Source organism: Bufo gargarizans, chromosome 1, assembly GCF_014858855.1.
Source record: "Bufo gargarizans isolate SCDJY-AF-19 chromosome 1, ASM1485885v1, whole genome shotgun sequence".
NCBI classification, from domain to species: Eukaryota; Metazoa; Chordata; class Amphibia; order Anura; family Bufonidae; genus Bufo; species Bufo gargarizans.
Window position 1 is genome coordinate 399,964,807 of NC_058080.1, and position 23,005 is coordinate 399,987,811.

At 43.7% G+C, this 23,005-nt stretch overlaps 1 protein-coding gene across 1 annotated transcript in view; it reads left to right on the forward strand.

Moving 5' to 3' along the window:
* Positions 1-1,235: 1,235 nt before the first annotated feature.
* LOC122931843 (thymic stromal cotransporter homolog) overlaps positions 1,236-23,005 on the forward strand; it is a 43,701-nt gene continuing 21,931 nt past the window's right edge. Inside the window, exons 1-2 of the mRNA XM_044285897.1 lie at positions 1,236-2,482; positions 2,958-3,041. Coding sequence (XP_044141832.1) covers positions 1,441-2,482; positions 2,958-3,041 — 1,126 coding nt within the window. The 5' untranslated portion in view covers positions 1,236-1,440. The remainder of the gene's footprint in view (positions 2,483-2,957; positions 3,042-23,005) is intronic.

Sequence of the window (23,005 nt, forward strand, 5' to 3'; positions counted from 1 at the left end):
GGCAATGCCCCCGTTGCTCCTAGTGGCTCATATGCATATATTAAAACTTAAAAAAAAAAACATTTTTCTCAGCAATACAGGCACATATGAACATGGGATCAACACAGACGCCTTCAGCTGTCAAGCACACATGCAACCGGTCAGCCAGTTTCATAGGTACAAAGCTGCTGACAGAGACTCTTTAAAATTATTTTCAAGGTAGAGGTCATTCATGCCTTAAATACTTCCTGTAGATATGAGAAAATTCTACCGGAAACTATGGTGAACCCTGTAATTTAAGATAGCACATGGGCCCTATGGTTGTTAAACACACATTTCACCCCATGACGCATACAACCTGCAACATTCTAGCTGCTGCCCTTCTTGAGTGTCCTCTTATTAGTCTAGTAGTGTTAAATGGTGTGACTTCAGCAGTTGATGTCCTCCTCTGCTTTCGGACGCCTGTGATCCTTTCAGTCCAAGAATAACCGACTGTACTACTTGATTCATTATGTTATTGCCTTTATGCCTTTACACCATATTACTGGATTCAATGCTTTCCACGTTTGTAATTGAAAAAAACTATAAAAAAGATTATTTATCAAATTATTTTCAAGTTACCCCTCAGAGAACAGTGAAGACAGACCCAGGCAGTTGTTCATAACATTGACTCCCATCTGTATATTTTATAATATATCCGGTAAATGTTTTCAGTTTTTTTGTTGTTTTTTTTTCTTACAGCTGTATTGATAAATGCACATTCTAATTTGGCTAATATAAGATTATGGGCAAATTAGACATATCACTGGAAGAATTTGACAATGCATACTGTACATCCAATGTAGTTTCCAAATATGGTATGAACATTGCCTTATTGACCTTTATACTTTTTTTTTTTACGGTTTACCATATACTAACCTCTGTACAGGGAGATCTTTTACACACTGTGACCATAGTGGCCATACAGTAAGTGTACAATAATATACTCCAAAATACAGGTCCAAATCATTTATATTATCTGAGTATCACTGAAAACATAACATTTTCAACATTATGGTGTATGTAACTATATATATATTGTGCTAACTCCATATGTTATATGAGTAAAGATTAAGGGTTAATCTCTGAACAGTTTCCTCAATTTTGAAACTCGCTGTTCCTGCATTGCTTAAACTGATCTGGAAAGTGCAAACAAAACTTGGTTCCGCCTACATTTTATTAGTTCAGCTGATATAAGGAAGTATCTGCTGCTAGCTTGTCCCTTTTATTACGTGCCAGTTACTTTGGGTATGCCAGTTATCTGGTCGATTTTACGCAGTGTGTGCAATTACAAACTTATCGTCTGAGAGATACAGATGCGGCATAGCTTGTATTCAGGATTTGGATTGTCATCCAGGAAGTTACTTCATTCAAAGCCTATACGCGTTCATCGCCTGGCAGACTGACACTGGTACATAAACCATGCTGCAGGTGAGGACCTGGATTGAGCCAGTAGTTGCTGCAGCTGAGTTGGCCAGCTCTTTCTATGACACCGCACTGCTTTTTGCAGTAAAAAATTACTATAACCAATCTATTGCATCTCTAAATACCTCTGATAGCAACAAACTACAGGTCTACTTATCAAACTTCTTCATCATCCACAACTTCATCTTGAGATTAGCACCTTTGCTTTCTGCCTTTATTTTGGCTAAAATTGGTGACCGGCAGAGAAGGAAGGTCACCATATGTGTGCCACTATTTGGGTACCTGCTATCCCGGAGCCTCTTGTTGCCTGTCATCCTTTTGGAGTGGCCTATTGAAGTAATGTTTGGGTCTGCTGCTATAAATGGTATAACAGGATGGTTCACAACCTACTGGGTTGGTGTTATGGCCTTGGCTTCTGAAGGTTCATCAGAACAGAGACGCTCTCTGAAGTTCATCGTCATTGAGCTGGTGTATGGAATAGCTGGCTTTATTGGTAGTTTATCCTCTGGACATATTTTTGTGAGCTGGGAAATGACAAGCCACCAAGGTACAACCTTAGTATTATGCAGCCTTCTGCTTTATGTCTTCTGTTTAGTGTATGCTATTTTTGTATTAAAAGTACCCCAGCATGGAAACCCAGGGGTCAATACAGGAAATCTTCGATGTACCTCCTCTGCAGAGCCTACTGAAAGTTCAAATCTTCTGGGAGAAAGAGGTGAAGAGTCATCATTCTTTGGGACACTACCACAAGGCTTTATCGCACTTTTTTTCACTAGTGCCATATTGTACAATATTGCTGTTGACGGATCTGTTGACGTGCTTTCTTTCTTTTTGCTGAACACACCTTTTAGCTTCAACCCTAAATACATTGGTTATGCTAATGCAGCTGGCTACATGATATTTATCACCAGCTTTTTAGCAGTGTTCATTTTATCCAGGTGGTTTAAGGATGTCACTCTGATTCTTATTGGCATAATATCCTTCTCGGTTGGAGTATTCATTATGGCATTTGTGCGAAAGACATTCTTATATTTTATAGGTAAGTAGAAATGTTATTGTAATTAACACCACCCTTGGGGCACTTCATTTCTCTTATGAGGGGACTGCATGAACAGAGACTTATATAATGTTATTGAACTTGAAGCTTCAAAAAATTAGGAGTTAACAAATAATAATAAGGGTGACATTGAATTTCAGATAACTGGGTCTTTTATAAAAAAAAAAATCAGTAATAATTAATACGTCCAGTGTGTCGTTTGCAGACTTTTTGAAAATAGAGTAAAATAATTAGGCACATCAGGGTTGTAGATTGAAGGTGGCTACCAGGGCATGTGCCCTCAGTGCTGAGAGCCCAAAGGGCAGCCATATGGCACTCTGCCTTGGCATTTAAATAAAGGACTAGTGAAAAAACTAAATCTTTGCCCCAAGTGAATGGTGACCTAAATACAGTTTCGAGGCACATTATTATATTTTTGAACCAGTTGAAAGCTAATTTTCCTTTTTTTTTTTTTTAGCCCGTGGCGTAATGATGTTTGCACTAATACCAATTCCAACTATAAGGTCTGTCTTATCTAAACATATACAAGTATCATCTTATGGTAAGTAAAAAACTAATGAGCCTTCTAGAAAACAAACACGTTCAATTCAAGTACATGAAGGAAAACACAAACCTGAATTTTAGTCCAATCTCGATAATGATGCTTTGTACTATATGTCCATCTGCTTGCCTGGCTTCTGAATTTCTATATTCTTTTGCATCTATATGGCAAGGAAAGTATAGATTGGGTGCAGTCCTTCCCAGCTGTATCGGATCGCTACCATGGGCTATAAATTGGCACATGCTCATACAAGTGTTGGAAATAGCCCTAGCTCCTCTTACAAAGAACAGCTGAATCTTTTATGTTTGGCATGGCTGCTATGGGTTACCTCTGACCATATTCAGGTGGTCAGTCCATTTAAGTTGAACTGTTGGATTAATCTAAGACTGAAACCTGCCTAATTATATCATATATCTTGAGTGGGCAGGATGCATTGGACATTGCAGGTGAGCCACAGTGGGGACATCATAGGGGTATTCGGAGACCAAACGACTGATGACCTATCCTCTGGTCATCAGTATCTGATCGATGGGGGCCCAAAACCCGGGACCCCCATGATCAGCTGTTTGGGAAGGCACCAGCACTCGCAGTAGAGCCATAGCCTTCTTTCAGCTTTCCCTAGGCCATGTGATGTTACGTTCATCAGTCACATGGCCTAGGCGCTGCTTAGCCCCATTGAAGTGAATAGGGCTGAGTTGTGATACCAAGCATAGCCGTTAGGGATGAGCAAATCGACTTCAGATGCTTCATCCGAAGTTAATTCGCATAAAACTTTGTTTAAATACTGTACAGAGAGAGCGCTTCATACAGTATTAGAATGTATTGGCTCAAATGAGCCGCAGTTATTACTTGGCGAAGTCTCGCGCTTGCTCCATGCAGTATTCAAATAAAGTTTAATGCGAATCAACTTCGGATGAGCATCCGAAATTGATTCGCTCTTCCCTAATAGCCGCTATAAAATGGATAGCACTGTGCTTGGTGAGCAGGGAGAAGGTCATAGAGCCTTCTCAAACAGGTGATCGATGGGGGTTCTGGGTGGCGATCCCCCACCGATCAGATACTGAAGACTCCTGTGGGGCTGTGGTAATGTAGCAGAGTGCACAGAAGCGCTGCTGCTCATTAGCCACACGCCCCACCTTTCCGTCTTCTCTGTACTTTCACTTTGTTCCAGCACACACAGCTGTAGATGTTATAAGCTATGTTATCCGCCGTGTGTAGAATCTTAATCCTTTCAGGCAGAAGCCAGTTTGTTCCAAATGTCGAAGCCCCATTTTTCAAATCTGACATGTGTCACTTTAACTGGTAATAACTTCGAAACGCTTTTACTTATCTAGGACAGTCTGAGATTGTTTTCTCGTGACACATTGGGGGAGATTTATCAAAACTGGTCTAAAGGAAAATTGGCCTAGTTGCTCATAGAAACTGATTACACTTTTCATTTTCCATATTGTTAACCCTTTAGGTGTCCCACAGAAATTAAAGCAAAATGGAGGTGAAATTTAAAGATTTCTGGGGTCATTTATTAAGACTGGCATTTTAGACGCTGCCGCTTGATGCTGTGTGACTTGCTTCAATCTACACCGACTCCCTTCATGGCATAGATTTAAGTAATTTTCTACGACAAAAACAGGCGCAGAAAATGATAAATAAAAACAGGCTGGCCAGCACCTGGCTGTGAAAATAAAAAATTACATTTTGTTCCAATAAAATATTGCTTTAGCCCCAAATGTTTCATTTTCACAAGGGGTAACAGGAAAAAATGCACAACACAATTTGTTATGCATTTTTTTCCTGAATACAGCAACACCCCACACATGTTGTTGTAAACTGCTGTTTGGGGATACGCCAGGGCTCAGAAGTGAACGGCATCTAAAATTTGCTGATATGGTTTTTAAGAGCCATAGCTTTTTAGAGGGACAAGTTGTAGTTTTTATTAGTATAATTTTGGGGTACATATTACTTTTTTGAATGCTTTTTATTTCATTTTTTTTGGGAGGTGAGGTGGGCAAAAATTGCGATTCTGTCAGTGTTTTTTTTAAATGGTTTTCTCCATGCAGTATATATGACATGATAACTTAATTTTGTCGATATGATTATGGTGATACCTACTTTTATATAGTTTTTTTTCATCTTTTACTACTCCTGTATCATAAAATATATTTTTTAATTAAAAATAAGTAATATTTGCATCGCTATATACCAACATCCATAACATTTTTCTTTTTCCGCTAATGTAGCTCTCTGAGGGCTTTTTTTTTGCGGGACGGGTTGTAGTTTTCATTTGTACCATTTTGGGGTACATATGAGTTTTTGATCACTTTTTTTTCAATTTCGGATGAGGAGAGTTGACAAAATCAGCAATTCCATCATTGCTTTTAAATTTTTTTTGTTTATGACGTTCACACCACGAGGTATAAATAACATGATACTTTTATAGATCAGGTAATTATGGATGCGGCAAAACCAATTATGTGTAGTTTATTTTTATTTTTATTTTTTTATTATAAATGAGCAGATATGGGGAAAAATATCTATTTATAAATATAAAAGGCCCCTGGTTGCCATGCCAACCACCGGGACTCTGCCTTTGCAACGCTGCAGCCCACTGAGGGAGAGAGGGAGCTCAAATGCCTCTGTTGTGCTGATGCAGCAGAGTGTCAGCTGTATGTTACAGCTGATACCTGCTGCCATCAAGAATATTTTAATGGCACGGGTGGCAGGCAGACTGAGGGGGCTGCAGAGGGCACTCTAATCTTCATGGTTATGAACTGTTGAGATCAGAGCCTTCAAACTGCATTTACAGCCCAAGTACACTCTGACTGGCTAGGCTGTACAGAGAGATCGCTGACAAGGGACCACTCTGATCCCTTGCGAGCTGGTCCTGAGTCTCCTCTGTCCGGGACAAAAGAGACTCCACTGCTGGGACACTATAAAATAACAGTAACTATATGTCCGTTTGCAGAAACTCACATGCAATCTGGACATACAGTTACATCTGTATGTGGGAAGGGGTTAATTAATGACAATCAGAACAGGGAGAAGGGCTGAGACAGCTCTTTAGCTCACTGCTCTGAAGTAGCCTGTCCTGCTGTGAGATTAGGACAGGTTTTGTGTGTGATAATATGGCAGTGCCCATTCCTTTGATGATTGCTCCCTAGAAAAAATGAGCCATTATAAATACGGTAATATATGCCATTTGGGAATATTTTATACATAAATATATTATATTAAATATAATAAAGTAATATTTAGGTATTTTCAGTAATTTTAATTAATTCCCAAAGAACCCCTTAGGTTGGTTTCACACAAGCGAGTGTCACGCTCCAGACTCGGAGTGAGTATCCGTCAGCTCCCGTCCTGAACTCTGATGCAATGTAACCCTTAGACCTTTTTTCACACTTTCAGGGTACGTTCAGTGAAACTCGCACCATTTGGCAAGCAAGTTCAGTCAGTTTGTCTGCATTTGCATTCAGTGTTTAATTTTTTTTCCACGCGGGTGCAATCTAAACTAAAGGTTTACAAACAACATCTCCTAGCGATCAGTGAAAAACTCATTGCACCCGGACTGAAGCCCCATTCACTTCGATGGGGTCAGGGCTGCGTGAAAAAAGCTGAATATAGAACATGCTGCGATTCTCACGCAATGCAGAACTGATGTGTAAAAAAAAGCTCATGTACACAGACCCATTGAAATGAATGGGTCAGGATTCAGTGCGAGTGCTATGTGTTCACGTCATGCATCGCACCCTTGTGGAAAACTCGCTCATGTGAAAGGGGCCTTGCAGTTCTGGAATGTATTGTATAACACTGACATAATGCTAATGCATAAGTAGTTCAGATGTTTTACATACTGCCATGTTCTTTTTAGAAAGAAGAGGCTTTCTTTTGGCAACTTCTAATTGTATGTTTAACATGCTGAGGCCTATAGAGTCTAAGGCTACTTTCACACTAGCGTTTTTGCTGGATCCGTTACTGATAATACAACCGTCTGCATCCATTATGAACGAATCCGGTTGTATTATCTTTAACATAGCCAAAACAGATCCGTCATTAACTCCATTGAAAGTCAATGGAGGACGGATCCGTTTTCTATTGTTGCAGATTGTGGCAGAGAAAACGGATCCGTCCCAATTGACCCATTGGGGGTCATGCCGAATCCGTCTTGCTCCGCATCCCAGGACGGAAAGCAAACTACAACATGTTGCGCATTTTAGAGCATTCCGTTCTGATCAGTTATGTTTTGTCCTCATTGACAATGAATGGGGACGAAACTGAAGCGTTTTTTTCATGGACGGATCCGTTCAGATAATACAACCGTCTGCATCCGTTCAGAACGGATCCGTTTGTATTATCTTTAACATACCCAAGACGGATCCGTCTTGAACACCATTGAAAGGCAATGAAGGACGGATCCGTTTTCTATTGTGCCAGATTGTGTCAGTGAAAACGGATCCGTACCCATTGACATACATTGGGGGTCATGCTGGATCCGTGTCCGCCTCCAAAGCGAAATGGAGACTGAACTGATACAAACTGATGCATTCTGAGCGGATCCTTTTCCATTCAGAACGCATTAGAATGCAAACTGATCCGTTTTGGACCGCTTGTGAGAGCCCGAACGGATCTCACAAACGGAACGCCAAAACGCGAGTGTGAAAGTAGACTTGAGTAGACTGAGTTTTTGCAGTTTCTCTGATCATTGCACTGTCTGACCATAGTGTGAATTTGCTGAAGCGTCCACTACTGAGAAGGTTATAAGCTGTCTTGGATGTTTTTCACTTGTGAATAATCTTTTTCGGTGCAGAATGATTTAAAGGGGTTCTGCACTTTGTTTAAACTGATGATCTATTCTCTGGATAGATCATCAGCTTCTAATCGGCGAGAGTCTGACACCTGGGACCCCCGCCGATCAGCTGTTTTAGAAGGCAGCGGCGCTCCAGCAGCGCCGTGGCCTTCTCATTGTTTACCGCTGGCCCAGTGACGTCACGACTTGTATCAACTGGCCTAGGCAGGGCTAAGCTCCGTTCACTTGAATGGAACTTAGCCGTACCCAGGCCAGTGATACTAGTCGTGACGTCACTGGGCAAGCGGTAAACAGCTAGAAGGCCGCGGCGCTGCTGGAGCACCGCTGCCTTCTAAAACAGCTGATCGGCAGTGGTCCTGGGTGTCGGACTCCCGCCGATCAGAAGCTGATGATCTATCCAGAGAATAGATAATCAGTTTAAACAAAGTGCAGAACCCCTTTAAATTTGCTTCTCTAAGATCACTGCTGATGTCTTTCCTCCTAAGCATTGAGGGGCCAAAACTAACCAAATAACTCAAGTGTGAACTCAGCCTTACAGGTCAATGTTAGTCCCAGGTATAAAGAACCGTGCAGAGGCCCAAGATCCTACTATAGCGTGAAAGAGCGCACTCCTTTTACACCAATTCACTGATTCCACACAGATTTCTACAGAACCTGTTTTATTAAACGCTTATAGAAGTAGAGCCCCCATGACAGAGTGGAGTGGGTGTCAGCAGTAGGTTTGTGTTGACATCACTGAATATTTTGCCCTTCCTCTGATTCGTCAGAACAATAACCCCCAAAAAATGGATCCTGTCTGTGGAGCATCTGCCTTCACTCGGTCAGCATTTGGTCAGTAATCCATCAGTACTGCTAAAGCCCCCCAAAAAAAGGAGTGGATCCAAAACAGAGATGACACTTGAAAAGAATATTTGCATGTCTTCTTTGTTTTGTACTCACTCCTGCTTTTGGCTACCAAATCATAATCTAATTCTGATGGAAAATAGGAACCATGTCATGCAGGCCTTACAGCGGTTACATAGATAGGATCCATTGTGCGTCTCATTTTTCCTTCCTTCTGATAGATCAGAAGGGTCAAATAAATGATATCGTCAGCAAGGCCGAAAGGCAAAATAGTGGCCCAGTCATGAAGTGGGGAGGGTGGGAACAGCATGAGGAGACCACAGAGTGGCTCAATAACAGAGTCTGGAGGTGGCATCAGCATCAGGAGGAGGCCACAGAGTGGCACAATGACAGAGTGTGGAGGTGGCAGCAGCATCAGGAGGCCACAGAGTGGCACAATGACAAAGTGTGGAGGTGGCAGCAGCAGCATCAAGAGACCTGAGTGGTGAGGTGGTAGCAGCATCAGGAGACCACAGAGTGACCCATTGACAGAGTGGGGAGGTGGGTGGCAATACCAGGACCAGCTGAAGATGGTGGGTGAAAGAAGGAGCACTTGGCATCAGATGTGCGGCATCAGGCGGGTGGCAGCATCAGAATAGTAGCTGAGGCAGGTAGCCAGAAGAAACAGGTCTCTTTTGTCAAAATGTTGTGGCACCATGGATGATCTAGTCTGATGCATCAGACATTGGTGGGTGGAAATCCTGGCTGATCCACGCCTGATTCATCTTGACAAAGGTCAGTCTCTCCACATTTTGGGTGGACAGGCGAGTTCTTCTTGGGCTAAACACCTGCTCTGATGCCACACTACTAGACAGGCAAGACAGGTTTTCATGGCAAACTCTGCCAATTGCGGCCACAAATCCAGTTTGGCTGCCCAGTAGTCCAGCGGATCTTCAGTGTGGGGTGTCAGGGTGCTGTCCATGTATGCCACCACCTGCTGTTCGGATCCTGCTCCAGGTCTAGCTGCTGCTGGCGAGTAGTTTCTTCACTAGGCAGGTGAAGAAAGCTGCTCATCAGCGACTCTAGACTCAAGTTGCTGCAGATGGAGCTGGAACTGAGGGCCCCCCGGTCAGACCTGCTAGAGGATAGACGTTGGCGCAGATAGGCAGCGGACAATTGATTACATAGGATGTCTCTATAGTAGTTTGTAACACCCCAGAGTGGTGTTACCACTCATTCACCTTGCTACTGTCTATATTGGTCTAACCTCATGTCATCTTGTGTATTTATTCCAGGTTCACCACAATGTGCATTCCTAATGATGTTTGTAACTGTTATGTTTATTACATGTAATATGCCTGGTTCACCTGGTTCTACATGTACTTAGGTAGAATGGAGCTTTCCATTCCTTTCTAACCTCCCTCTGGAGGGCGGTACCACTTCCTCCAGGAAGAGTGGGGACCAGTGAGAGGTAGTCTAGCTTATCCCCTGTATGGGGACAGGTGTGCAGGGCATGTCTCTGCTGGATGTGCCCAAGCCAGCCAGAGCATCCTCAGCTCTGCTGGCCATGGAGGCCGAAGCTTAGAGCCTCAGGAGCCAGGAGGAAAGTGCCCTGGCCTAATATAGAGACAGACCATACAAAGAGAAGTGCAGCATACAAGAAGAAGCAAAGTCATACAGTCAGCCTGTCAGTACAGCAGAGCCAGAGAGAAACAGATGTAGAACAGTCTAGTTTGCCTGCCAGTTTTGATGTGAAAGCCTGCTGGAACCAAGACACGTTTTGGAGAGAGACAAAGCGCTTATGGGTAACTGATACCTGAGTATTAGTTTCCTATTTAATGGACTGGGTACTATGGAGACCGACGCCTATAAAACCTCAGGTAGTAAGAACTACACTTATCCCTGATGAGGGAATCCGAGCATTCCGGAATGCGTTGGAGGAAGTGTGTACTCAGGAGGCATCCGTAGATATAAGTGTGTGACGTCAAACTGAAGGCCTGTTCTCCTGGAAACTACAGTGCGACTTCCCCTCGTGTGCGCGAGCTACCGGCCAGAGCCATGCGCTGGAGAAGGAGGAGGCTGAAGATAGCGCCATCCTTTACAGCGATAGTGAAAGCGAAAGCAATCTGGACAGGATTTACCTTACATTGCAAACGGCAAGTACTGATTGTGTTCTCTCTATATATTGGCTGGATCTATTTATAGTCAGCGTGGGTTCTGCTCTTTTAACTATCCTTTTTGGAGAACATTTATGCAAAGTAAAGCTGCTGTTCAACTAGATACAAGGTCTGGACTCAATCTTTCTTTCATATCACTCAATTATTCCCCCTATTTATTTCTTCGGAGCCAACGCCTGGGGTCCAGCCATATCCAGGTAGGAGCACGGTGACACACATAAAGAAACATTTGGGCTGCACCATTACACCACTCGGCATTTCCTACACCTGGGATGCGTTATATAGAGGGCCCTAGGGGGAGGCGCCCGTTGCAAGTTCAGTTTGTCCTCCCTCTCAGTGGGTGTAAAAAAAGGCCCCCATTTTGGACCTGTAGCAAGGGTCCAACAAGGTAGAGAGCCAGAAGTTATCCCTCTGCTTAATGCTGACAATTCGGCTGCCACTACACAAGCATGCATTGGGCCATTTGTGTAAGTGACTCGGAGGGACTCCCTGCCTCCATCTCCACTGCATACTGCCACAGTGTTTCTGGGTCCTCTGCCTCGTCTTCCTCATCGCCCTGTAGCTCTTCTGGCTGCTCCTGCTCCTCCTATCCTGTCAATTGTGTAGAAAAACCACCTATTTCGCTATACATTGCTTGTGCTCCAATGTCCTCCTCCTCCTCCAGTTCAGCCCCCACAGGGCTCATATGGCCGTGAGATATAGGCACCATGTCTCCAGTCCCCTGACCAGCCAGATTTACCAGCATCTGTTCCAGGACATGAAGCTGTTCTGTCCCCACATGAAGGCGAATGAAGGTATAACTGATAATGACTGTAACTTTCCTACCTTCATATCCAAGCAGTGGAGCAGACCGGACCGGCAGATGCTCAGGTTAGATGGAACCAAACGTAGACACGGGAATGCAAAGAACGTGGGTTTATTTGATCCAAAGAGCGACATATGATGATACAATACTGTAATGTAGTAGTGGTATTGATGCTGTCCTGTAGGTGTCTTTACTGAGGCAAACTGCTGGTCAAAAACAGATGCCGTCACAAGCCCAAGGTGTTTGTATATCCAGTCACACACCTATGCAGCACTGAAAAAATGGCTGCAGGAAGTGACATGGACCAAGTCTTCCTAAAACCATGCCCAGCAGAGAAAAAACTTTAATCACAGGAGCAGAGGCGCGCAGCGTACAAATTCTGGCCAGCAGATGACAGCAAAGAACAATACATAGAAACAACATGGTGAAAGAATAATAATTCAGTATATGAATAAATATGAGGAGAACAGCACACTCCCTGTCTCTTTGGGAATTTCACTATGAGGAATGTCCATAAAATATAGAACAAACCTGTAACAAAGAACATGTTAAAATGCAATAAACATAACAATGTAGTCAGTTTTCCGACTTGGAATGGATGAGATTCATGAAGTTCAAATTCGGTCCTGTTCACCCTGCAGGGACGTTCTCGATAGGTAATATCAAAATTAGTTTGTTAATTGGCCTTGCGAACGTTTTAAGCTCACCCTTACTGAAGATCTTCAACTCCACCTTCCGGACCTTGCCATCCTTGCTAGGAAAAACCTTTGTAATTAGTCTCATAGGCCAGTCAATCCTTTCAGTTTGTTGCTCTTTCATCAACACGAGGTCTCTTTCTTTCAAGTTTAGTTTGTGGTGTTGCCATTTTCTTCTTCCTTGAAGAATATTGAGATACTCATTTCGCCACCTGTTCCAGAAGTAATCCGCTAGGTATTGTACACGTTTCCAGTGTTTTTGGTAGATATTCGCATGAGTAAATTTTCCACTAGGTATTAGCGTATTCTAATTTTTTTGTGGTAAGTAGAATAGCCGAAGTCAGTATAGCTGGTGTTTCAGGATCCATAGACACTGGCACAAGGGGTCTTGAATTGATTATGGCCAAAACTTCAGCGAGAAGGGTTACTAGAGTCTCATGTGTGAGTCTTGAAGAGTTTACATCCATCAACATAGAATTCAAGATGTTGCGTGAGATCCTGATCATTCTCTCCCAGGAGCCCCCCATGTGGGAACTATGAGGAGGATTGAAACTCCAGGTGCAACCCTTTTTCGCCAACTGATCTTGAATGGACTTGATGTCGATGTTCAGTTCTCTACAGGCTCTGATGAAGTTGCTTCCACGGTCAGACCTCAACTGTTTTACTGGTCCTCTGATTGCGTAGAATCGTCTTAAGGCATTAATAAGGCTGGATGTCTCCATAGATTCTATTACCTCTATGAGAACGGCTCGCACACTCAAGTAAATAGTACAGCCCAACGCTTACTGTTTATGTGACCGTCGCAGGTCCTGCTTGCGAACACTATCCATGGCCCAAAGACGTCTAGGCCAATGTAGGTGAAAGGCGGCTCTGTACATAGTCAATCCGCAGGCAAGTCAGCCATTTGTTGGTGTAGTTGTTTTCCTCTCGCTTTGCGACAGTGCACACAGTCATTCAGTATTTGGGCCACACGTTTTTTCATACCTATAATCCAAAGGCCTGCAAACCGTAACACCAGTGATTTGCCTGCCCTGGTGTTCAGCCTTTTTGTGGTAGTGTCGGATCAGCAAGACGGTGATATGATGTTTGCTGGGAATGACGAGAGGATTTTGTTCCGCAACTCCTAGGTGGGCTTGATTCAAAGGACCACCAACTCTGAGCAAGCCAAAACTGTCAATAACTGGATTTAAGTTGGCAAGAAGGCTTTTTATTGGCATCTGCCGTTTGTTGTACAAGCACTTTCATTCTATGTTGAATTCTCCCTATAACGCAGTTTTCCAAAGGCCGTAAGTTGCCATGGCAGGTGAAGGGCTGTTTCCAAATATATGTACCCTCATTTGATACGCCACCATCTCTGCTTTGGTGTCATTGTTCTTGTACCACAGAAATTTTAGGAAATTTCGGTGGTCCTCTCTAAATACGAAACAGTGGAACATCTGTTCAATGTCAGCAGTGATGGCAACAAGCTCTTTCCTGAACCTCATCAGACTAGGTTATTCGTCAGATTAGGACATCATTAAGAGATACACCTTAATGTTTGGCACTTGAGTCAAAAACAACCCTAATTTGATTAGGTTTCAAGCACACATCGTTCTTCCTTAAGGATGGAGTTGGTTCTGCATGGTTGTTACGGAATATTTTATCCATAAAGGCGATGATGTGTTCTCTCATTTCAGGCTTGCTGTTCATGGTACGCTGAAGAAAGTTAAATCTAGACAGAGCTTGCGCCCAATTGTCCGGGAGTCTCACCCTAGTAGCTTGGAAGGATAATGGAGAAACCCAGTGATTGGTTTCATCCTTAAAGAACTCAATGTCCATTATCTTAACAAATTCTCTGTCCTCTACTGACAAAGCTACTTTATCATCGTCCTTGGTTGTGTGAAAGACTGATCTCCCCAAGTTGTCAGAAAAGAGGGGAGAAGTGGTTGTATGAGGTCTGGAAACTTCTCTTTCACCTCATAGTGATGAGGACACGGCTTAATGCAAGTTGTGCATCCATCTCTACGCACGTACGTTTTGAAGGAGTCGATTGTCAGTTGATCCAGGCATACATTTCCTATGACTACCCATACCAATTCCAGTCTCTGGGCGTATGGCGCATAGTCGGGACCATTACACTGTTGACGCACCTTGTGTACCCTTAGATTGTCTCTGCTGAGCAGGAATAGGATCTCAGTGTTGTAGTTCATAGGTGGGATAACGTTGGCTAGGTGCCTTAGGTGTGGTTGGTGAAATGCAGCTTCTGGGGTAGGAATCTCTTCCCTTTGGTTGGGTATTTGATCTCATTTGATCAGCGTCGGTAGGGGTATTTCTGTATCCCCACTGATAGGAGAAGAGATGAATCCTTGTGCCACCCTGCCGCTAGTCTCTATGCGGCCCGGGCAGGTGTTTAAGATTTAGGGTTCTGATGGTTCCTTTATTCCAAAGGCTTCAAATAATTTAGGTCCTGCCAGGGACCGGTTGCTTTGGTCTTCGATGATGGCATACATTTTTACTGCCTTTTCTGGTAGTCCCTCCGGGTAGACCTTGATTAGGCATATTCGGGCACAACATTTCTCACTCGGCCCTCCCCACATACGTCCAAGCATGAGCAGGAAACAGCGGTGGCTTTGTTAGCGTGATTCTGGGGCTCCCCGGCATTACTTGGAGCAGAACAGGTGGTGACAGCAGCTGGTGAATCTCTGATGAGTGGAATTGGGTGCATAACTGAGACATATCTTTCACTATGACACTCCTCACACTTGATGACGGGTTTACAGTCCTTAGCCATGTGCTCCAATGAAATTCAACATCTGAAACATACCCCAAGCTCGATGAGCACTTTCTTGCCCTCCTGTATGGTTTTGGATCTAAACCCTCTGCATTTGTTTAGTGAGTGTGGTTTTTTATGAATGGGACATTCACGATTTAAGGACTTGTCTCCTGATGAGGTAGTATACTGTTTACCAGTGGGTACTGCAGGTGATGGTAGGTTAGTCTTACTAACACTGACGCTGCTCTTAAAATCTCTGTGTTTATGCATGACACTTTCATACCTTGATTGTGGTGTCGCTGAAGCTGTAGTGTTGAACTCCAGGAAGTCGAGGCTGGGGTCATTTCTCATCTGGGACTGTTCATCGATGAACCTACAGTAATGAATAAATGGGGGAAAGGTGACGTCATGCGCTCTTTTGTACCTTGAGACTGATGCCGTCCACTTTTCTTGCAGACTGTATGGTAGCTTCACAACAATTGGGTTCACACCATGGGCTGTATCCAGGTAGCACAGCCCGGATAGACGAGGGTCTCTTTTAGCACGCTCTAGTTCCATGAGCAAATCACTTAAATCCTGAAGCTTATAGACATCCTTGAGATTGTTCTTTGGGACGTTCTGCAGTCTCTTGAATAGGGCCTTCTCTACTGCTTCTGCACTGCCGAAGGCACGTTTGAGTCTCTGCCAGGCGGCAACGAGACCTGCTTCTGCTTGTCCCACGTAGACAGTTCTGAGGCTCTTGATACGATTTGTGGAGCCTGCCCCAGCTATTTGATCAAGAGGTCGAGCTCCTGCTCTGCGGTTAGGTTGGCAATCGTGGCTTTAAAGGTTGCCTTCCAAGCTCTGTAGCTCTCCACACGGTCATCAAATTGACTGGTGTTAATTAGCTCTCTGCTCACCATAAACCTGGCAAACTCTCAAAATTTCTCACTGCTTGTTGCCATGACAACTTGTGATGCCCCTGGGGCGTATAGGCTGCATGGCGTGAAAGGGTGAGATGCTTCCGGGTAGAATGATGTTGCTGCAGGGTTGAGCTGTGGTCTAGCCTCTGTAGATTCTGATGACTGCTGCTTGAGCTGTGAAGGTAGGCCAGGAAACACGTGAGAGCCAGCTTGCTGTAATAACTGTCCTTGAGAGGGCACATCCGGGCGACGGTTATTAGATTGCTTGGGTGCTGTGGGTGTCACTGGTACCGCAGGTAGAGCTGACTTGGAGGTTTCAGTGTTGTCAGCTTGAATAGTACTGCAAACTGGGGTTGGTGCAGATAACTGTTTCAGTACATAGTTTCTGGTGCGATCAACTGGATCATCTATTTCCTGTGGTGGCAAGCAGACTGGATCAAGACCTTGGCTCAATGCTTGCTCAAGTAGTCTTACTTTAGCTAACACAATTTCCTCTTCCATCTCAGATTTAAGAATCTTTATTCGAGCCTCTGCTTCTGCCCTCTTGGCTTCTGCCTACGCTTCTCCCCCTTTAGCCTGTGCCTCTGCTTCTGCCTTCTTGGCCTCTGCTTCTGCCCTTGCAAGAGCTTCTTTCTCTGTAAAGGCACATCTCGCTTTGGATTGCTTTGCGTTTATGCAGGCCTCTAGTAATCTGTCGCTCAGGGTTGAGCTTCTTGAGCACTATGATCTGTATGACCGAGAGAAATGTTTAGAAGAATTTGATCTGTGTGATCTAGTTTCTTGCAAGTGAGAGATGCGGAGTTCCGTTTTATCTTTAACTAGTGTTGATCACGAATATTCGAATTTCGATTTTTTATTGCGAATATAGGTACTTCAAAAATTCACGAATATTTAGAATATAGTTATACATATTCGTAATTTCGAATAGTCTAAAAAAATTCCTTTTTTTTAATTTTTTTATTCGATTTTTTTTTTTAAATCAGTACACATGATCCCTCCCTGCTTCTAGCTTGTAGGCCAATAAGAAGGCTGCAATATACTTGACTTTAGGAGTAGTAGTGTTTGCGAATTTTGCTCTATATTCGTTTTTTTGAATATTCGCTATATTGCTATATATTCTTGTTTTAGAATATTACGAATATTCTAAAAAACGAAGTTATAGAAATATATAGCAAATATTCAAAAAAACGAATATAGAGCAATTTAGCTAATATAGTGCTATAATCTTTTTTTTATAGTTGTAATTTTTTTCCAATCTGTACTTCAGATGAGAAAAAAATTACAACTATTAGACAAAGAAGATTATAGCACTATATTAGCTAAATTGCTCTATATTCGTTTTTTTCGAATATTCGCTATATTGCTGTATATTCTTGTTTTAGAATATTACGAATATTTGAAAAAACTAAGTTAAAGCGAATATTCGAAAAAAATCGAATATAGAGCAATTTTGCTAATATAGTGCTATAATCTTCTTTGTCTAATAGTTGTAAGTTGAAAAATTCGCAATAAAAATTTTACTCCGAAAATTCGAATTACAAAAATTCGCATATTACACAATAATTACCTTGCCTACAAAATATTCTCGAAATATCGCGAATTCGAATATGACCCCTGCCGCTCATCACTATCTTTAGCATCCAGCACCATGGTGTCTCTTTGTTTGTCTATTGATTCTGCCTTGCACAATTCTGACAGGGCTTCATCGATATTAGAGTCTTTTAGAAAGGTTATATACCTTGCCGACAGTCTCTTGTATCTTTCATGAGCTGTGTTCAGCCGCCCGAAGGCGACTTGTAAGCTGGTGGCATCGCCTGAGGAAGATTTAAGTCCTGATATGAGGGAGAAAACTCGTTCCCATAGTTCTTCCAGGTTGTTGCATAGCTCATCTTTTCTGGTGTGATAGCTTTCTGTGATCTTTATAGTTGGTTTGATAGAGTGCCTTGATCGAGTGAACCAAAGTAACATAAAATAGAAATTCTGAAATTTCATATCCATTTGCCATTGACTCTTGTGGAACACTTAAAGGGTTAACAAAGTTAGTAAAATCAGTTTTGAATACCTTAAGGGGTGTAGTTTCTTAAATGGGGTCACTTTTTGGAGTTTCTACTTTAGGGCTACATCAGGGGGGGCTTCAAATGGGACATGGTGTCAAAAAACAAGTCCAGCAAAAACTGCCTTTCAAAATCCATATGGCATTCCTTTCGTTCTGCGCCCTGCCGTGTGGCCATACAGCAGTTTACGACCACATATGGAGTGTTTCTGTAAACTAAAGAATCAGGGCAATAAATATTGAGTTTTGTTTGGCTGTTAACCCTTGCTTTGTTACGGGAAAAAATTGATTAAAATGGAACATTTGACAAAAAATACCTGTTTTGGCACGGTTTTTATTTTTTATTATTTACAACGTTCATCTGACAGATTATATCATGTGCTATTTTTATAGAGCAGGTTGTTACGGATGCAGGGATACCTAATATGTTTACTTTTTTAAATTTATTTAAGTTTTACACAATAATATCATTTTTGAAAGAAAAAAAATCATTTTAGTGTCTCCATAGTCTGAGAGCCATAGTTTTTTTTTATTTTTTGAGCGATTGTCTTAGTTAGGGTCTCATTTTTTGAAGGAGGGTGAGATGACTGTTTTAATGGTATGATTTTGGGGTGCATATACCTTTTTGATCGCTTGCTATTACACTTTTTGTGATGTGACAAATGGTGAGGTGAGGTGACAAAATTATCTCTTTTTTTACACCATTTTTTTATTTATTTTTTACGTTGTTCATCTGAGGGGTTAGATCATGTGATATATTTATAGAGCAGGTTCTTACGGACACATCAATACCTAATATGTGTACCTTTTTTTTATTTATTAAGGTTTTACACAATAATATCATTTTTGAAACCCCAAAAACTTTTTTTTAGTGTCTCCATAGTCTGAGAGCCATATTTATTTTTTATTTTTTGGGCCATTGTCTCATGTAGGGGCTCATTTTTTTGCAGGATGAGACGACAGTTTGAATGGTACTATTTTGACGTATATACGCCTTTTTTGATCAATTTTATTACCTTTTTTGGGAAGTAAGGTGGGCAAAATTTCAATTTCATCATAGTTTTTATTTTTTATGGCGTTCACCATGCAGGAAATGTAACATGACCGTTTTATAGATCGGGCCGTTACGGACCCGGTGATATATAACATGTGTAGGGAATTTGAATGTTTTAATTTTTAATCAGGGATAAATGTGTTTTTTTTTTTTTACTTTTTTTTACTTTTTTAACATTTTTTTTTACCCAGACCCACTTGGTTCTTGAAGATCCAGTGGGTCTGACGTCTGTATAATACAGTACAGTACACTATAGTGTACTGCACTGTATTTCACTCACACTTTGTCTGAACAGATCTCTGCCTTTAGCACAGATCTGTTCAGCACCATGGACAGCAGGATGCCTGAGAAGGCGTCCTGTTGCCATGGGAACCTTCACGGTCTGCCACAACTGAGCGGAAGGGGAGGGATGGGGGCAGCCCCCCGATGGGAGAGGGAGGGAGCTCCCTCCCTCTTCACCTATTCCACCTATGCCATCCTGAGAATAAACAGGGGGCGGGCGGAAGATCGCGCAGCCGCCCCCCACACTGCAATCCTCCCCCCGCTGCGCCCACAGGCACAAATACACAGAGGGCTGCAAGGGGGGGTTAACATCAAAATATAGGCACTTTGATGTTTCTGATCCCTGTGGTCCTTGACCGCAGGGATTAAAAACTTGCATAAGTGCTACAAACCTCAGGTCTGAATTGACCTGCGGTTTGTAGCGATTGGCAATGCGGGGGATGGGGTGGTCACAGGACCGCCCTAGGCATTAAGGGGTTAAGGTGCGCTGTCTCTTTAAGAAAATAAACTTTTGAATTGGGGGCTAAAAACTGCAGCACGCCTCCGATGAGGCACCCTGACGAGGTTCCTAAGGTGTTTTGAGTGAATTGTGGGGTTTTGATTTGAGGGAGACCCCGCATGCATTAATATTTCTTCTATTTTGTAAGCAAAGGTTAATATAGGACGTAGGCGAGTTGTGGAGGACTTCCAGGGCGAGAGTATAGATACTGCGAATGCCCAGTGCTTCCCTTTACGCTTGTCGGACATGCACTGTAGCCGGTCCGATTTGCTGCAAGTGGGCCTGTTGCTAGGGAGATTCCTGAGTGTGTGTCACGGCTGAGGATGGGGAAAACCCTCAGTCGTTCGATGCCCGATGATGTTAGGCTGCTCGGCCAGGAAAACAGGATTAGGGAGCAGGTCACCTCCTAACGCGTCCCTAACCTGACCCTAACTCCTAGCTGCATGGGCCGACCTTTAAGGTAGGAGGACCCATGCTCAGGAACCTCGGATCCCTAACTCACCCTCCGTCCGGTCCCTGGGCTAGGAGTCAGGGTAAGACGACCTACTCCTCCTAGGCACGGAGGAGCAGGAGTCTCAATGGCCAAGCTGCTGGGAAAAGGGGAACACAAACAGCTTTACGGGTATGGCAGGCGAACTAGTAGTTCCACCAACCTGCCACAGCCTTGCTGACTGGATCCCTGTGCAAACAGGAATCCAGAACCGTAAGCTGCACAAAGTCACAAGGAAGGTCCCAACAGAACATCACATACAACATCACTCACAAGAAGACATAAACATAATGACAATATCTTTATGACCACAGGGGTGGCTCTCACTGGCAGGATGAAAACACAGGAGGCTGCTCCAGCCAAGCATGACTGAAGCAACCCTCAGACCTGTGCTTACAGTGAGGCTTTATAGGCCAAGAAGCCACACCCCACAGTCGAACACACCCAGTGACACACACACACACTGGGAAGGGAGTTAACCCTTCCAGCACCAGGGAAGGGAAAATACCACTTAAAGGGGAAGTGACCAAACTAAGATCACACTGTGGCTGTTGCCGCAGGCAACGACATGGGTGGCAGCCGTCCTGGGAGACAGCCCGAAGGCCGGGACACTGCCACCACATGTACATCATACCAAACGTTGCCACGGGCAGCCACAGTGAAAGGAAGATGTCCGTGCGCACCAAACATAAAACACAGTGCACACCAGACATACAAAAGTGCATACACACACGCACACAACTCCAAGGGAACCGCACACATCACTGTTGTCCGCGGCAACCGCACTTGAGGCAAACAACATCATGCCTCAAGCTGCGGTTGAAACAACAACCCAAACCGCGGGCAACTGTATGCGGCTCCCAAGGAGTCACGGCCATAACCGTGGCCGTGACAGTGTGGTACTGGACTCTGAGGGAATCTGCAGCCGGGGTATGGACTCTAAGACAGTTTTTGACTGTTCTGTCCCCACATGAAGGCAAATGAAGGTATAATTGATAATGACTGTGTGACTTTTCTTCCTTCGTATCCAAGTAGTGGACCAGATCGGACCGGCAGATGCTCAGGTTAGATGGATCCAAATGTAGACACGAGAATGCAATGAACAAGGGTTTATTTGATCCAAACAGGGACATACGATGATACAGTACTGTAATGTAGTAGTGGTATTGATGCTGTCCTGTAGATGTCTTTCCTGAGGCTAACTGCTGTTCAAAAACTGATGCCTTCACAAGCCCAAGGTGTTTGTATATCCAGTCACACAGCTATGCAGCACTGAAAAATAGCTGCAGGAGAAAAAACTATAATCACAGGAGCGCCTCTGCAGCATACAAATTCTGGCCAGCAGATGGCAGCAAAGAACAATACATAGAAACAACATGGTGAAAGAAGAATTAATAATACAGTATATGAATAAATATGAGAAGAACAGCACAGAAGCAGTGGAATGACATTGTTCATCCAGTAGTCCTGGCGACTGACAAATAACGTGGCCTCCTCAAAGGGCTTGAGCAAACGGCAGGTGTCACACATTACCTGCCACTGTCTGACATCAAAGTTACACAGGGGAGAACTCCTGTCCGCTTGGATCATCAAGAAATCGTTTATGGCCTTTCTCTGTTCGTATAGTCGGTCCAACATATGGAGGGTGAAATTCCAACGGGTGGAAACGTCGCATATCAGCCTATGTTGGGGGATGCTGTTCTGCCGCTGCAGCTCAAGAAGGGTGTGCTTTGCGGTGTACGAGTGGCTGAAGTGCATGCAAAGTTTCATGGCCATTTTTTCAGGATGTCTTGCAGATGGGTGGAAGACTTCAGGAACCGATTGACTACCAGATTGAACACGTGTGCCTTGCAGGGCGCATGGCTCAGCCCTCCTTTACGCAGCACCGACACCATGTTCTTCCTGTTGTCGGTCACCATGGTTCTGATTTTGAGTTGTTGCGGAGAAAGCCAGGATTTGATTTCTTGATGAAGGACACGGAGCAGTTCCTCACCTGTGTGACTCCATTCGCCTAGGCCAGTGATGGTGAACCTCTTAGAGACCGAGTGCCCAAACTGCAACCCAAAACCCACTTATTTATCGCAAAGTGCCAACACGGCAATTTAACCTGAACACCAATATCATATATCTTCCATGTACTTTATCATTTAGCTATAATAACCTGCCTACATTCAATGTGCTGCCTGTGCTGTTCATAGCATGTCCTGCACTGATGAATGGCAGGAAAAGTCTAAGGCATATTGGTACACCATAGACTTTCTCCAGGGTGCGGGTGCCCACAGAGAGGGCTCTGAGTGCCGCCTCTGGCACCCGTGCCATCACTGGCCTAGGCAAACTAGGTGCAGAACAGCATGACACCACCGTGCCCTGCACATGTGGTATACTGGAGGGGTACTGTGAATTGTCCCTGCAGTGGAGGCTGAAGACACGGTGGAGGATGAGGAGGCGGACATTGTCGCAGGACCAATGGCGTGAGAACATGGAGGCAGAAGCGGCGTCACCTGGCCAAGTTGCTGGTGTGGCTGTGCAGGAACCACATTCACCCAGTGGGCTGTAAAGGACATGTATTGTCCCTGACCGTTGGACAGCTGTACACATCAGTGCTGCCGTGCACTTTGGCAGACACCGA